Here is a 17,953-nt window from a genome sequence, read left to right as displayed (position 1 = left end):
ACGCGACACGGGCCTGGAGGATAAAGAGGAAGCCCACCTGGGGACAATCACTAACTGATGTGAGACATAAAGGAGGAGAAACGGGCTTCTTAAGATGTTAGCTTGTCACTGGTGGCCATTCGCTAGGATAGAGGATCAAAGGAAATGCAAATGTGAGGGGAAAGAGAGTCTATCTCAACTATAATAATTTGAGGATTATTCATGACCTTAGTAAATGGAGGATTATACTCAAATCAAGGCCATATAACAGAAAATCATTACATTTCGCCTTCCATATGGCAACCTCTATATGGATGTGACAGATAATAAATCTGAAATTATTCAAAAACATTTATTTACTACTTAAAGTTCTGGAGAATATAAAAGATGTTCTGAGAAAACACAGATTATTCCGTTCTTGGCTGAAAATCCTAAGATAAATTTTAAAAACACAGAAATCGGATCTTTTTCTTTGCTAAAATCATCAGCATACAAATTTCCAACCACAGACTTAGCCAGTTTCTCAACACCAACTGCTGCTTCTTATATCCCCCCTTCACCGAGGAACTGAAAGTACTTTACAGATGTCACTACAGATTTTTCCCAGTGTTTTCCTGGAAGTGTTTTCAGTCAGATATTTAGGCAGCACGTGTCTCTCTCCTGCCTCCCCTCCCCACCCTCTCTCTGTCATCACTAGCCCTGAGGAAATGCCAACACATCACTTTATGGGCCATTTAGGGGAACTGTGGCCAACTCTGGGCCTGCAATAAAAGGTGGCCTAATGGTCTCTACGGCAAGTTCACATTTCAGCTGACTACAAAGCTGGAAATGAAAAGCACAGGGAATCACACATACACAGAATCACATTCTGAAAATTCAGACACCTATCTACCCCTAAGAGGGATAAGTGGGCCTCTGGGACCAATGGCCTCCCCCAGTCAAAGTTCTGTGACCACCAGCTGTATGTACCCACTCTACAGCTACAGGCCGAGGCCAATGAAGCAGGAAACACCCTGTCAAGGCCCCTCTGGCTCCGCGTGGTCCCTCCTGATAGCCAGGCACCCACCTGGGACTCCTGGAATCATTATTCCACACTCAGAGCACTGACATCGTGCCAGGAATTAGCTATCAGAAAGAAAGAGCATCGGGAGGGATAAATTAGGAGTTTGAGATTAACATGTACACACTACTATATATAAAATAGATAACCAACAAGGACCTACTGTACAGCACAGGGAACTCTACTCAATATTTTATAATAATCTGTAAGGGGAAAGGATCTGAAAAAGAATACATATATATATTATATACACATATGTATAACTGAATCACTGGGCTGTACACCTGAAACTAAACGACACTGTAAATCAACCATACTCCATTTTAAATAAATAAATGAAAATAATAAAATTTTAAAAAAAGAAAGGGCGTCACGTTGCCTTTGTGAAGTGGAAGGCAAGCATCAAAAGGGCAGAGGATTTTTACCTTTTTTTGGCCACGTATTCCCCAGGACCGACGACAGAGTCTGGCAGCATAAATCACCAAACGGAACAGACCAGAAACCCAGGGGCACTTTGCAGCCCCGGCCTACTCTGCTCTCCTGCGGCACCGCACGGGCCGCACTCAGGGGTCACCAGCTCCGGAAGGGCGTCCCTAACCCCCCCTTCCCAGCTGTCCTCCCCCAGGCCCGGCCCGGCACCCTCCACAGCATTTACCACCATCCACCAGAGTATAGATCTGACTCATTACTTTTGTTGATTGTTTTGTCTTCCCCAGTTAGAAAATGAGTTTTCAAAGGGCAGGGACTTTTGCGGTTGGTTCAGCGCCATTTCCTCAGTACCCAGAACAGTGCCTGGCCCTGGGAAAAGGAAGGAGCAGGAGGGCAGGGGGAAGCAAAGAAGGAAATGAGAACGGGCAGGGCTGTGCCCACCTACCTGGGACCCTCCTCTCCCCTCTGTCCCTAACACTCCTTCCCTGGCCCCTTCATGAGTATCCCCAGGGCTCGGCCTTCACACTCTTCTCCAGTCTCTGCCTGCTCTCCCGGCATAAACGCACCCTCAACGGAAAATCTCAGTGATCCCCTAAACGCCCGCAACTCCCGAGCCTACATCTCCGGGACATACCTTCTCCCTGACTCCAGACCCTCGTGATCAGCCACCTGCGAGACACAGGGCTCGTCCATCCCTCCCTTCCCTGCCTGCTCACACCGACCTCCCTCCCTCCTCTAATCTCCTGACCTGACGCAGGAGAGTGTGACAGCTAAGAGAACAGCACAGACCTGGATTCAAGTTCCCAGCTCCACCTCTTCCTTGGTGGAGCCAGCTGTTTGAGCCGGGACAGGCTGTTTCATTTGATCTCTGCAAGAGTCAGTCTTCCCAGCTGTACAAGGGGATAATATCAGTGGCAGTCAACGCAGCACTCTGCGTGGGGAGCATTCAGGTGCTCCTGAAAGTGTGCTGGCTCTTATTTCAAAGACAAAATATCATCGGTTTCCCCTTGTTCTTGATCCATTCTTAGTTTTGCACACCCGCCCTCTTCATGACACATAACATGTATTTGTACACACACACGTATGACTGATCTCACACTCTAACAACAAAAAGGGGGAGCAAGCCAGGAACAAACTGAGCATTACTTTTGAAATAACTCAATTTGAGTCCCAGTGGGGTCAATCTTCATGGGACAGTCCATGCTTTAACCAGCTCTAGGAAGCAGTCTTTCATACATGGATAGCTGAGGAAAACATCCTTCTATTCCATTCTGTAAAGTTCCATTCACAGCAGAACAATACCATCGGCACCAACATATGATGTCGGCCAAAGCACCGGAGCCTGGCGGGGAAAGGAGGAAGACACCCAGCTCCCATTGTTTCTTGGCAAGACTCTCCTTATGGCAAAGTCAGAGCTCAGCGAGAGGCAGCAGCTACGCTCCTCATACACATAGCCTGGAAACGCACTTTCAAAACTGCAAATTCACACTTGACAGCTTTATTGACGCTGTACAGTTGTAAACCAAATGTGACCAAAACACGATGATACGTCTGTTCCTGAATTTTAGAACTATAAAGCCATTTAATTAGTAGTCAACTAAAATACTTTATCTGATATATCTCTGGTTAGTATGCAATAATTTTTAAAAGTGACTAAAAACAGTACAAAAAAACAATACCATATAAATACGATTTACTTATGTCAAGAAGAGGTTTGGGGAAGGAAAAGCTCTTAGAATTATTATTAAGATTTCTGAATTAATATTAATACATTTCAACAAAACAGACTGAAAGCAGAGAGATAATGGAAAAGTCATTATGTAGACTATGGAGTTAGACAAACCTTGATTTAAATCTTGGCTCTACCCCCTCATGAGCTAAATGGGCACTCAAGCCGATTTCCTCATCTGTAAATGGAGATAATGTCCCAACTGGCAGCGTTAAGAAATTAGTGATAATTCTGTATAAATTAACATATTTGTGAACTGTAAATATTGTGAAATCATACTGGAGAGTTGGCTATACTGACATACAGTTGCTCAATAAATGGCAATTATTACTTTTCAAATACAGTGGTCTGAACAACACAGAACAAGTCACTAGTTACACAGCACTACTTACAGTCAATTCTTGATCGTGACTAAACTGCACAGAGTTCAAAACAGCTAAATAAACTAAAAGAAATTCGTTTTTCGTTTTCAAATACAATTACTTTTGCAACAAATTAACTGTCCAGGTGAAGGCTATGCATAATAGAAACAAAAAAGTTGGCTATGTTCAAATCAATCTTTTAAGAATAAGCTATAATTTAGGAAAATATTATAGTCTACACAACAATTCTCAGAATGCATTGTGAGGGCCATGCCTGTCCTGCTCACTGCTGTGTGCCTGTACAGTGTCTGTAAAGTGCCTGACACATAACAGGTACCTAGTAAATATTTGTTTAATTGCAGTCTACATACAGCCACTTAAGAGAGCAGGAGTGGTCTAATGCTAGAAAAATAACCCAGAGTAATAAAGGAGCACAGCAGAAAATTAATACGAAATTAGTCAGAAATCTTTTAGTCCTTAAAAAAAATCATAAAAAGACCTTACTAAACCACCAGCATGGGCCCACTGTGAAAAGGTAAGACTAAATCAGAAAACTAAAGAAAAGTCCATCAACTGGTAGTTACAGAGGAACATCAGGCCAAATGAAAGTCACCAGAAAGAACTGTAAGGGAATAAGGGAGGGCTGCTATGACTATAGAAATAAAAACAAAGATATATACTCATCATAAATTTCAGGTGGAAAGACTTAAAATAAGCCAAGGGTGCCTAAAGATTTTCGAACATTCTGTTCACTCTTACCAATCCCGAGGAATGCGGTTAGTTCTAACTGATTAAACTCAGTTCACTTTTACTGTTTTCCTATTACATGCTCTGCACTGTAGCAAGCATGATGAAAGGTGCAAAGATGAGGTTTAATTTGGCACAGAAGGAAGTCACATGCACACAGCTCCTATCTGTGTGCACAGATAGTACAAAGACATCTGGAACCTGGGAACCAGGACCAGACCCTGATCTGATGACTACTCTAGTCCTCTGCACCTTCTACTAGTTTGGTTATTTACTTAATCACCCTTCTATCTTCAAACTTTAAGCAGCAGCAACTTGAATTCTAGAGTTACTTCACCTTTCTTCTCTTAAAGACACAAAGAGACACTTTTTAAATGGGGTTACTTTTTAGCATCTTTAATTTTATTAGATATAGTACGTGCCATGTTAAAAAAAAAGTTTTAATATAAATCCATGTCCACCTTAAAAAAGTCTGTGAAACATCTGAATGACATAGATCTCACGTCCTCCCTGGAACAAATGAAGAAGACGGATGTCTGCTCTTTCCCTAAATGAGCGATAACTTGAGGATGGGCAGCCACTGACCGATGGTTTCGGCAAAACCCGGAGAGTCAAGGTTCACAGTGGGTCCTCGTCCCGATTCTGTTAGGCTCCGCGCGGAGCTTAAAAGCATGCTATTCAGTTCTTCTGATCTCGACTTGTTTCCTGCCCTCCCAAAGTGGAAGCTGAACTTCAATGTCGTCGGTAAAGTAACTTGGCAATATTTTGAGGTCACTTCCTTCCGTGTTCACAATTGTACCAGAATCAGACGAATATGTGTTTATTCTCAAAGTAAATGCCTTTCACACACAAAACTGAAGCACGGGGTTTAATCAGCTCAGCTGGAGAGCATTTCCATCAGCCGTCCTCCGTAACTCGTCTGCCCAGTTGACTAGCCACTAAAGACACCCAAGTGTGAAGCGGAGCCGGAAACCCCAAATCCCCAGGGAAGTGAGGTGGAGCCGAGCGCCGGTCCCAGCTCCCCCGACGCCTGCACCGAGCATCCGTGACCCGGGATCGCAGGACCCGAGCAGGGGAGGTGCACCGGCGCCCAGGTGTGTTCCGGGCTACCAGGCCGCAGCAGCCCCGACTCCGCCCAGGAAGCCGCAGCGCTGGGGGTCGGCCGCCGGCCCCACGGAACGGACCCCAGACCCTCCGCACCCAACGCCGAACAAGAACCCCGCCTCACGCCCGCCCAGGCCGCCCCGCGTCCCCGGCCCATCCGCCGGCCAGCCGCGTCCCGCCGCCCCCGCCAGTTAAACCGCCCCGCGGCGAGCGGCCCTCCGCGCGCCCACCTTGGTCGTACGGATGTGCTCCATCCCGAGTAACCGTCAGCCAGCAGCCGCAACACCTGCGCACCATAAAGCGGTTCACCCGGGCCGCGCCGCCCCTGACCCGGCAGGCACCACCTCCAGCCGGCCGCGCCCACTGCGCACGCGCAGCTCGCTCGCCGTCTCCTGGAAACACTTCCGCAAACCGGGGCCGCCGAGAGGGCGCGGCGCGGTGGGCAGAGCGGCTGCGCCGCTGAGAGAGCGGCTACGGTATCGCCTGGGGCCGCCGTGAGGACCACAGCGCCTCCTGTCGGTGGAGGCCTTCCAACCCCCAGGAGAGCGCGGTCCTCTCCTGGGAAACTAGCCAATAAATCTCCCCGGTGGACAGGGTCGTGTGGACGTGCTGTGCGAAGAGAATTCGGTGGGTGAGGGCGAGACAGGGTGACACCAAATTTCAGTACTTCGTCTTTTGTCTGAGCTGCAGTTCTTCTCACAAGAATCTACTCTAAGGAAATAATCAGATGTATTTATTTTAGCCTTACTTGAATCCATCACAATCTCCAATATTATGGGATTGTTATGTAAAGTGTGCTATGTCCATACACTGTTGATATCAGCATACCTTAAAAATTATGTGAGTAGGGACTTCCCTCGTGGCGCACTGGTTAAGAATCCGCCTGCCAATGCAGTGGACAGGGTTCGAGCCCTGGTCCGGGAAGATCCCACATGCCGCGGAGCAACTAAGCCCGTGCGCCACAACTACTGAGCCCGCGAGCCACAACTACTGAGCCTGCGTGCCACAACTACTGCAGCCACGTGCCTAGAGCCTGTGCTCTGCAACAAGAGAAGCCACCACAGTGAGAAGCCCGTGCACCACAACGAAGAGCAGCTCCCGCTCGCGGCAACCAGAGAAAGCCCGTGCACAGCAACAAAGACCCAACGCAGCCAAAAATAAATAAATTAATTAATTAATTTAAAAAAATTATGTGACTAAAAGTAAAAGCTGAACAAACTGAAAAATCAGCAACTTTATTTAGATCTATGAGAGAACTGAGGTCACAGGGCAAACCACTGACCCCCAAATTAGAGAGAGAGAGAGAGAGAGAGAGAGAGACAGGCAAGTACAGAGAACAACAACTTATAGGAGCGGAAACCCACCAGCAGCAACCTCCCTGGGAACCAGTGCCGGGCAGGTCGTTTCACCCAGTACATCGTGTCCGACTATCCAGGAGACAAGACATACTAGAAGGCAAAAACACAGTTTGAAGAGAAAGAGCAAGCCTCAAAACCAGACTCAGCTACGGCACAGATGTTAAAATTATCAGACTGGGAATTTAGAACAATTAGGATTAATAGGCTAAGGGCTCTGATGGGTAAAGTAGACAGAATGCAAGAACATACAGGCAATGTGAGCAGAGAGATGGATATTCTAAGAAAGAACCAAGAAGAAATGCTACAGGTAAAAAGCACTAAAACAGAAATGAAGAATGCCTTCTATAGGCTTATGAGTAGAACACATGTGATGCAGGAAAGAAACTCTGAGCTTGAGGATACCTCTATAGAAGCCTCCAAAGCTGAAAAAGAGAAAGAAAAAAGACTGACAGAAACAGAACAGAATGCCCAAGGACTGTGGGACAACTACAAAAGGTGTAACATACATGTAATGGGAATATCTAAAGGGGAGGAAAGAGAGAAAGGAACAGAAACATATATTTGAAACAATAATGACTGGAAATTTCCCCCAAATTAATGTCATACACCAAACTCTCAGAGAACATCAAGCAGGATAAATGCCAGAAAAACTACAATCATTCTTGAACCATGGAAAATCAAAGATTAAAAACAGAAATCCTGAAGAAGGCAGGGGCGGGAGAAACCCTTATCTACAGAGGAGCAAGGAAAAGAATCAGATCTGACTTCTCTTCAGAAAGCGTGCAAGCAAGAAGAGAGGAGAGTGAAATACAGTGTTAACAGAGAAGTCCCCCAACCTAGAATTCTGTACCCTGTGAAATGCTTACATATAAGTGAAATTAATGACAACAATGAAACAAGGGGTAGGAGGGAGAAGTTAAGTTTATTTTATTAGAAAGTACTCACACTACAAAAACAAGTTATGCTGTAGAGGAAAATTACATAACAAAAGTGTTGATGCTGAATTACTGAGTGAAAAATAAACTGGCTATAGAATGGTAGGTTCAATGTGAGTGTGTTGGGTCATTTTTATTTATTTAAAATGAAATACTTACATTTCTAGATGGTTAGGATAACAGGTGACTTTTGTAATTCCTCTATTTCAGCCATGCTGAAGTGATTTCAGCCTGGAGTGATTTTGCCCCCAGGGGACATTTGGGACATCTAGAGACATTTTTGGTTGTCACAACTAGGAGTGTGCGTCGGGGGGTGCTACTGGCATCCAGTGGGTAGAGGCTGGGTCTGCTGCTGACCACCTTAAAATACACCAGACACACCCCGCACCCAACCACCCACCAAAGAATTATCCAGCGCAAGATCTCAGTAGTGCCGAGGCGGAGGAGCCCTGCTCTATATTCTCCAAGTGCTCTGTCCTAAGCAGCTTCAGTCTTTTGTAACTAGAAAATGCTATTTTTAAAACATCATCACCATTTTTACATCATCTTTCTTACTATGTTTGGTGCTACAAAGGCCTCTCTACCCTCTAGGTTTTCTTTTCTAATTAAAAATTATGTTTTATTTTGCCAGTGTTTCATTCATTTATTTTATTCAAGTCGTCTTGGTGTTGCTTTGTTTTGAGTGCAGGCTATGTTTCAGACAGATTTACAAAGTAATGGAGATACTCACGGGGATTACATAATGAGGATAAGATTGCGCGACCTAGAAACCAGCCTCGGCACAGTATCACATCCAAAAGACACAAATCCGGCTAAAAAAAAATTGAAAACTAAAGCAGGTTTTTTCCAGAAGATCTTCTGAAAAAGCGGAAAAGGGTGAATTATATAGCATAACATACATCAAGACTTCCTTGATAAAACCTCTTTTTGTATTATTTTCCCACAGATTTTTGTCATTTTCTCCATTCCACATCCCCAAACATGTTATCCTCACAACCCTATCTCCCTCTTCCCTTATCATTTCTCACTTTGTCTCTTTTACCAATTCTCATAGAAGGGTAATAATAATCATAACTAACGCTTAAATGATTACAAGGTGGCAGAAAGAGTACTAAGTGCTTTACCTGTACAATGGGGAAAATACTATTACCTTCCTCATTTTAAAGATGAGGAAAGTGAAACACAATGAAGTTAAGTAACTTGTCCAATATCACACAGCAGAAAAAGCCTAGATTCATGAGATAAAACCAGACAGTCTGACTCTAGACTCTGTATTGTTAATACTATTCTATATTGATTTGTTTTTCAAAATCCATATAAAAGTTTCAGTTATGGTAATATGATAGGCTAGGAAATGACTCTGCTTTTTGTAAAAAGTAAAATAGTATCTAAAATAGAAAATCAGGGTTTCCCTAGTGGCGCAGTGGTTAAGAATCCGCCTGCCAATGCAGGGGACACAGATTCGAGCCCTGGTCCAGGAAGATCCCACATGCCACGGAGCAACTATGCCCGTGAGCCACAACTGCTGAGCCTGCGCTCTAGAGCCCATGAGCCACAAGTACTGAGCCCATGTGTCACAACTACTGAAGCCCATGCACCTAGAGACCATGCTCCACAATGAGAGAAGCCACTGCAATGAGAAGCCCGAGCGCCACAATGAAGAGCAGCCCCCGCTCGCCACAACTAGAGAAAGCCTGCGTACAACAACGAAGACCCAACACGGCCATAAATAAATAAAATATATTAAAATAAAATAGAAAATCAAATCCTATAAAACACCTATAAAGTAACTGAGAAGAGAGTGAGGACTTACAAGTGCAAAATATAAGGGAAAGTGTGTACCCAGAAAGGTAAGCAGGATACGGAAATTCCTGCAAGAGGGCCATTTCCAAACCAGGTGAATTTAGTACCTGTTTTGATGCTCTCACAGGACGTAAAGTCCAGAAGTCAAAGTCTAGAGCCCACCCCAGGGAGGAAGTACAATGGGGGACTCTCCCTACATAAAGCCTGGGCCAGAAGGAAACTCAACCAATCCAATGCCCAGAATACTGTGGGAAATTCACCTTGACATTAAGAAACAGGAGGGGGGCAATAATCTCCTGTCTTGCAAATATTATAACCACAAAAATGTTATTAGATGAATTTACAACCTAGATTCATACCACCTAAAAAACTTTCAGAAAAACTTCAAGTTGTGAATATAGTTTTAAAAGTTTGGGATTAGTAGTGCCTAGGAATGTTATTAAAGCAAACTCAAATCCATTTTGGGTGGAATGCCACTCTATAATAGGTTTTAAATAATTCTTACAATTAACTTTCCAAGGAAAATTGTTAGTCACAATAAAAGATAACTAGCACACAAGGAAGCAATTCTCAAGAGATAATTTGCAAGAACAGCATGAGTGGCAATAAGAGCTTTTATAACTATCAGGCTTAGTTTATAAAACAATTATGCTCAATGCTCATTATGTTTAAAGAAATGAGACATGATGAAAATATATGCAGTGTATGGGAAAAGCAGTGTCTTAATGAGCAGACGTGAAGAAGAACCAAATAGAACTTTTATAAATGAAATGCAGAAATTGAAATGGAAAACCCACTGAATGGGTTTAACAGATTAGACACAGTAGAAGAAAGAATTAGAAAACTGGAAGTTACTTTTGAAAATTACCCAGAAAGGAATACAGAGAGACAAAAAGATTGTAAATATGAAACAAAAGTTAAGAGAAATCGAGGATAGCATGTAAAGGTCTAACATAAGTCTTGCCACAGTTTCACAAGAAGAGAAGGGGGGTAGAGAGACTGGGGCAAAGATAATATAATACCTGACATTTTTCAGAATGCATGGAAGACACCAGTCCACAGAATATGGAAGCTCAATGAATTCCAAGAGGAATAAATAAAAAGAAATCCATATCTAGACACACCGAAGTGAACTAGAATCACTATGGTGAATTCACTATGGCAACACCACAGACAAAACTGGAGAGCTTAAAATCATCCAGACTAGAAGAGGAACAAATTACCTCCAGTTGATCAACAAGTAAACTGACAGCTGACGTCTCAGCAACTGAGGAAGCCATATAACATTGGAATAGTATCTTCAATATGCAGAAGGAAAACAATGACAATCTTGAATTCTCTTCCCAAAATATCTTTCAAAAAATGAAAATGGAAAAAAAAAACCCAGACATTTTCAAACAAAAAATACAGACTGAGAGAATTTGCCATGACCCATATTAAGGCAAATTATTCAAAAGTATACTTAAGGATAAGGAAAATGATCACAGATGGAAGATCTAAGATAAAAAAGAAATGAAGTTTTTTTAATGTAAAGAAATTAGTAAGTGTAAACAAATATTGATGGCACGAAATTTTAATAAAGTTTTAAGAAGTTTAAAAAGAAAAGAATTCAAATATATGATTTAGGCATGAGATAAAATACTCTAAAATACTTGTATTCTCTTAGAAGACGGTAGGAGTGTTGGTTAATTTTAGCCTTAAAAAGTTATATTTACATATGTTTTAATTTCTAGGGTAACTGCTAAAATATAGAAACAGCACATAAGTTCCAAGTTAGTATAAGGAGAAAATGGAATTTTAAAAAGATGTATTTGCCACAGCTTAAAAAGAATATCAAAAAATAAATTTAGCAAAATGTGTATAAGATCTCTATAGAGCATGTTATAAAACTACATGGATGGATGGAAGGATGGATGGAAGGATGGATGGATGGAGAGATAGAGAGTTAAAGAGATAGATATATAGATAGGTAGATAGATATTACACACACACACACAGAAGACCTAAATAAATGGAGAGATGTACTGTGTTTACAGAATAGAAAACTCAATTTTCACAGTTTTTTGGAATACTGGTCAGGTATTTTGTTGAATGTCCCTCTACTGGAATTTATCTAAAGTTTTTCTCATAGTTAGACCAGGGTTAAGGGCTTTGGGGGAGAAGACCAGACAGATAAAATGCCATTCTTATCACATCATATCAATATCAAGTCATATTGTCAATATGATTTATCATTGTTGTTGTACACCTTGATCGCCTGGCTGAGGTAGTGTTTGTCAAGTTTCTCCACTGTAAAGTTACTATTTTCCCCCATTTCTATCCTCTCCTCTCTCAAAGGAGTTCACTATTCAAAGTCCATACTTAAGGAGGAAGGAGTTATACACCCCATCTTTGAGGGCTGAGTTTCTACATAAGTTGTTTGAAATTCTTCTGCACAAGAAAATTTTCTGTTCTCTCCCATTTACTTATTTACTCCATCATTTGTTTATATCAGTATGGGCTCATGAATATTCATTTTATACTTCAGGCTATATTCTGATAGTTCTTCATTTATTTTCTTGCTCAAATTGTTCTGGTTTTGGCCATTAGCAGCTCTTTCACTTGGCTCCTCTATCCCTTTGACGTACCCCCATCAATACTGGGGGTTTTGTTTGTTTGTTTTTAGCACTTCCTTACTTTCTGGCGCTACAAGAAGCTCCCACCTCATTTTGCATCTTTCCCACCCCAGCCCTTAGAATTAACTATTTCTCCAAAGAGCTCTGGTTCTTTTATTGAAGAATGATATTAGAATCCAAGATCTGGGCCCTAGGTATGCCTTTTCCTACTGGAATGTTAGCAAGAGTTCTTTTTTTTTTTTTAATTTGTTTAGTTTTGGCTGCGTTGGGTCTTCATTGCTGCACACGGGTTTTCTCTAGTTGCGGCAAGCGGGGGCTACTCTTCGTTGCGGTGCGTGGGCTTCTCATTGCGGTGGCTTCTCTTGTTGCGGAGCACGGGCTCTAGGCGCACGGACTTCAGTAGTTGTGGCTCGCGGGCTCAGTAGTTGTGACACACGGGCTTAGCTGCTTCGCGGCATGTGGGATCTTCCTGGACCAGGGCTCAAACCCGTGTCCCCTACATTGGCAGGCGGATTCTTAACCACTGCGCCACCAGGGAAGCCCCAAGAGTTCTTTTTGTTTATATACATTTTCTGTTTGTTTTCTTTTCCTATCACCTTGTTCTGATTTTGTGGATCTCATCTCTCTAGGTATATAAGGTATTTGTTTGTTTGACTGTTTGTTTTTGCTTCCCAAATTATCTCCATTCCCTCAAGGTTTCTTTCTAGGTTTGTTGTTTAGGCTTCTGACTTTCATGTCAGAACTCTCCTCTAATATCTGATCATCTTTGAACATCCTTTCAAGTAGTAAAGTGTTAATTGAGAACAATTTTTGTTGGAGAGCTTGATAATTGGCCAGGATTGCTACAGAATGATGGGGTGGCGATGTGGCACTTTTATTGGGGATCTCGCACATCACAACTTGAAGGTCTTGTGCATGGGAATGGACACAAGGAGCCCTGGGAACAGATGTCCTGTTAGCAGCAGGAGCAGAGCCTGAGTAGAAGCCCCAGTTGGACACCACACACAGGATGCAAATGATCCAGACCATCTGCTTCCCTGTCGCTAGCTCTGCCCCGGTGAGAACTACAAGATAACAAAGAGCCCCAGTTCCTCTGTCACGACGAAGGGGTGGGTTCACTCAAGGGAAATGAATAGACACTATAAAGGAGAAGAGTTTTGCTCACTGAGACTCATTTTTATTCTTACTAATGTTCATAAAGCATAGGGTCCAATTTAAGAGGACCTCTATGTGCACCAGTGTCCCTAAATTCTAACCTTCCCTAAAAAAGTTGGATCAATAAAAATTACCAGATTAAGTATTTCCTGCTGTCGTAATCACATTACTTACGCAAACAGATCACTTAATACAGTTACAGCACCAAGGGAGGAGTCCCCGAGACTTAGAAGCTAACCCGAGGGAAGGCCAGCCAGCCGAGAAGAGTTCTGTCTCTTAGGGTTAGTCAGACTGGTGAATATCAAAATACAAACTTGATCATTGACCATGAGAAACACATGTTAAAGCAGACAGCGGTGAGGGTCAGCGTAGTCTCTTCCTATAAAGCTAAGTGGACACTTTGCATTGAGAAGCTTGCTTAGTTAGCATGAATTCGGGCAAGGGAAATGACCTAAATGATATGACAGGCTGTTGTCATTCAGCCAAGATCCTGATGCAGCTGTAATCCCATCTGTAGTTGTGATGTACCAACTACAAGACAAGAGAGTAGTGTTTCTGGGCCAGGAAAGCCTCTGGGGGCAGCCCTGACGGCTCATTATCATAGGGATATATTACATATCCCCAGTCTAGTTTCTAAACATCTCCGTGCTGAGACCCCATTTCTTTAGAAATGCCACCTGGTCTGCTAAGTTCCTATCAAGATGTAGCCTGGAAGCCATGCTGTCTTTTGGAGGGAGTCTTAAAACATCTGTGCTTTGCTTAATTTTGCCTTGATGTGTATATTTATAATTTCCTTTATTATGCAACTTCTAGGAGACACCTAGATTTTGCCTTATATGTGCCTACAAAGACTACTTAAAATAACATACTAGTTATTGATGACTTTAATAAAATATAATTTTCTTAGTTGACCTTGCATTTAAAAATGGAGGGTTTTTTGCATCAAAAATTAACAAATACACAAAAAGCAGTAAGTAAACAATCATGATGGTTTGAAATAATGAGGAATCAGTCTTCCACATTCATTTCTCCCTAATACTTAGTGTTTATTTTTACACTTTTTTTTTTTTTTAAAAACCCACTTAGTTCCCCTATAAAATACACAAGAGATGTCTGATGCTATGATTGTCATGTGAGAAAACATTTCATATTTTAAAATTAAATGTTAATGCTTTTATAATTATATTTACTGCTTACCGTCTAATAGGATATTATGAAAGCAATCACACTTCCTAATCTGGGTGTTTCTTAAATAGAAATAAATCATTAAAAGAGCAAGAATATTTCACTTGGCTGCTTTTCTCAGCTTTTATTTTTAGGTGGATTACTGCAGAAGCTGAAGCCTAGGCTCAGAATTCTTTCTGGAATCAAAGCTGTTTGAATTCAGATCTCATATCTGCCCCTTAATAACTGTGAATTTAGTAAAATTATTTAACTTCTCCAACTCCTGGTTTTCTTTTCTGTAAATAGCAATACTTACCTTTATCCCCTCCATGGAGTTATTTGTTTTGGTTAAGTGAAATAATGAACCAAAGTCCGTTAAGCATAGCAGCTGGCCTTAATAAATTCTATAAATAACAGTTGTGTGTACATGTGTATCAAGCAGAGTGCATCTTGGAATCCCCATAGGTATCTGTATACCTCCTGAGCCTCAAGTTAATTCTGAGTTCAGAAATTTATTTGGATCAGGCTGTGTTCATCTGGGGAGACTGAGTGAAGGATGAAATATTTGTTCTTATCTGAGTGCACTGCATGCTGTATTCCAGTGATCATATTTGGGATTCTATAACCTGTGATTGAGGAGGCCCAGCCAAGTGCACACCTCCGGTTTAGGCCACGTACAGGGCTGTTTCAGTCTCATGCTGAAGTTGAGACCTCGTATAATGTTTCCAGGTCAATGTGCACCTCACTCTCTCAGGATATGAGGGTTTGGAAGCTTGCCCCTTATTCTGTCTTAAAAGTTATTTGTAATTTTTCTGCTTTTCCTAACTGTGTGACCTTCTCTCTGAATCCTTTAGATAAGTGAATCTTGGTGATTTACCCCAGGGGCATTCGTGTCTGCACTTTTTGTCCATTTGTACCCGCTCTCAACTTTGGTCTATACAGTGGCTGGTCATGCCCTACTCTGTGTAACCACTTTATTGAACACTGGGTTCTTCAGGGGTGAAGTGGGCAGCAACTTTTTCTCCACGGCTGCCCTCCAAGCCTGCTTTGTCAGCTATCCTTTACCCTCTCCTCAGTAGGAGCTTGAGCTCGTAGAGAAGGACCGGTCACTCTTGGGTTTTAGAACAATCTGATGTTTAGGAGTTATAGGCTCATCCCAGTTTCCCCCCATTTGCTTGCTAGCTTCTGCCTCTGCTCCCTGGTAATCAGGTCTTACTTGGCTAGCCCCATTACAATCTGGCATCACTGATCTATGAAGGCCCCCTCTTTCTCCCTCGGGCACTCAGTCAATTAGTTAACCCTTCGCCCATCCTCTGGGACCTCCAGACAGCCTCATTCCCTGAAGGAGGTACCACCCTCTCCAGTTCGTTTCTTAATGAGCTAGCCCTTGGTTTCCGATATACTCAAGGGCTGGCTATTCTTCTTCTAGATTCACTTGAAACTTCTCAGTATCTGTACAATATATCTGTCTTCTTATGTCTCCCCCACACGTACATACACTTGTGCTTGAACTCTGTTGAGAGGATTTCTATTGCTTGCAACCAAAAGAGGCCTAATTAAGGTATGGGAAAATGGATCGAAGGGAATTGGACAGGCTTGGGGGAAATTTTATCCATGCTATGGGAAAGTCTTAAGAATGCATTCCTGCTTCACAGACGTGGATATTGGTCTATGAATATGTGCCAGAATATTAAATTAATATCATTAATATCAATTAATATTATCAATATTAAACAGCATTTATTGTTATATTCCAGTCCTATAGATGTTCTGGACTTTGGTTCATCTTGGATATTTCCTATGTTTCTCCAGTAACACGTGTAAAATTCATCTTTTAGTGTGGATTCCTACTAAAGATAGTATCCTAAATTTAGAATAATGGGACTCAACTATAATGGCTTAACACAGAAGTTGATTTTTCTCTGAAAAGAAATCGGATGGTAGGCAGACCAGGGTCGTTTCAGTGGTTCTATAATATCATCGACGACCAGTGTTCATACTGTTTTTCTGCTACATCCTCCTTAGCATACGACTTCCATTCTTAAGTTCCTCACGGCCCAAGATGGCTGTTGGAGAGCCAGCCATGTGTCTTGAGTTCCAGGCAGTGGGAAGAAAGAAGGAGGAGAAAGGCAAGAGGGATGTATGCCAGCTCTCTCCTCCTCTAAATGAGCCAACGCTCATCTCATGTCTCCCACTTACATCTAATCAGCCACATTTACCTGTAAAGGAAGCTGGGATTCTGGTTAGTGTGCCACCTTGAATAAAATTGGGATTATTATTATTTTTTAAATAAATTTATTTATTTATTTACTTTTGGCTGTGTTGGGTCTTTGTTGCTGCGCTCAGGCTTTCTCTAGTTACGGCAAGCCGGGGCTACTCTTCATTGCGGTGGCTTCTCTTGTTGTGGAGCACAGGCTCTAGGCGTGCGGGCTCAGTAGTTGTGGTGTGCGGGCTCAGTAGTTGTGGCTCACGGGCTTAGTTGCTCTGTGGCACGTGGGATCTTCCCGGACCAGGGCTCGAACCCGTGTCCCCTGCATTGGCAGGCGGATTCTTAACCACTGCGCCACCAGGGAAGTTGGGATTTTTTTAAAAAATTATTTATTTATTTTTTGGCTGCGTTGGGTCTTTGTTGCTGCGTGCAGGCTTTCTCTAGTTGCGCGAGCGGGGCCTACTCTTCATTGAGGTGTGCGGGCTTCTCATTGCGGTGGCTTCTCTTGTTGTGGAGCGCAGGCTTAAGTAGTTGCAGCACGCGGGCTCAGTAGTTGTGGTGCATGGGCCTTGTTGCTCCGTGGCATGTGCGATCTTCCCGGACCAGGGCTCGAACCCACGTCCCCTGCACTAGCAGGCGGATTCTTAACCACTGTGTCACCAGGGAAGTCCTGGGATTATTTTTTTTTTTTACTTTTTAAATTTTATTTATTTATTTTATTTATGGCTGTGTTGGGTCCTCGCTTCCGTGCAAGGGCCCTCTCCAGTTGTGGCAAGCGGGGGCCACTCTTCATCGCGGTGCGCAGGCCTCTCACCACCGCACCACCGCGGCCTCTCCCATTGCGGAGCACAGGCTCCAGATGCGCAGGCTCAGCAACTGTGGCTCACGGGCCCAGTTGCTACGCGGCACGTGGGATCCTCCCAGACCAGGGCTCGAACCCGCGTCCCCTGCATCGGCAGGCAGATTCTCAACCACTGCGCCACCAGGGAAGCCCCCTGGGATTATTTTTAAGGAAAAGGGGAAGAATAAAAATTGGTGGCGGCAAGACAGCTTCCCTCGTTTATTTTATGCTGACATCGCCAAGCTTCTTCTCCTGATCTTAGCTTATCCACTATGATCGTCAGGTCATGAAGGTGACTTTTTCATGCCCCATGCCCCACACTCACACATAGGAAGGACATAATTTCAAAGTAAATGACCACACTTTGAATTAAATACATTTAGCTTCATGGAAAACTCCCTATAGTTCTTTCACTTTTCTCATTTGGGGGATGACGGGTGAAAACTTTATCAGATCATCACTG

The 17,953-nt window shown here is 42.9% G+C and overlaps 1 protein-coding gene across 3 annotated transcripts in view; it reads right to left on the bottom strand.

Moving 5' to 3' along the window:
- Positions 1-5,794, bottom strand: part of MTMR6 (myotubularin related protein 6) — a 28,482-nt gene extending 22,688 nt beyond the window's left edge. For all 3 annotated transcript variants that reach the window (XM_057532978.1, XM_007164205.2, XM_057532977.1), the window contains exon 1: positions 5,641-5,794. In XM_057532978.1, the coding sequence (XP_057388961.1) occupies positions 5,641-5,664 (24 nt within the window). In that variant the 5' untranslated portion in view covers positions 5,665-5,794. The remainder of the gene's footprint in view (positions 1-5,640) is intronic.
- Between the last annotated feature and the right edge of the window lie 12,159 nt (positions 5,795-17,953).

Source organism: Balaenoptera acutorostrata, chromosome 18 (assembly GCF_949987535.1).
Source record: "Balaenoptera acutorostrata chromosome 18, mBalAcu1.1, whole genome shotgun sequence".
In the NCBI taxonomy this organism is placed as follows: Eukaryota; Metazoa; Chordata; class Mammalia; order Artiodactyla; family Balaenopteridae; genus Balaenoptera; species Balaenoptera acutorostrata.
This window is presented reverse-complemented; position numbering and strand designations above follow the sequence as displayed.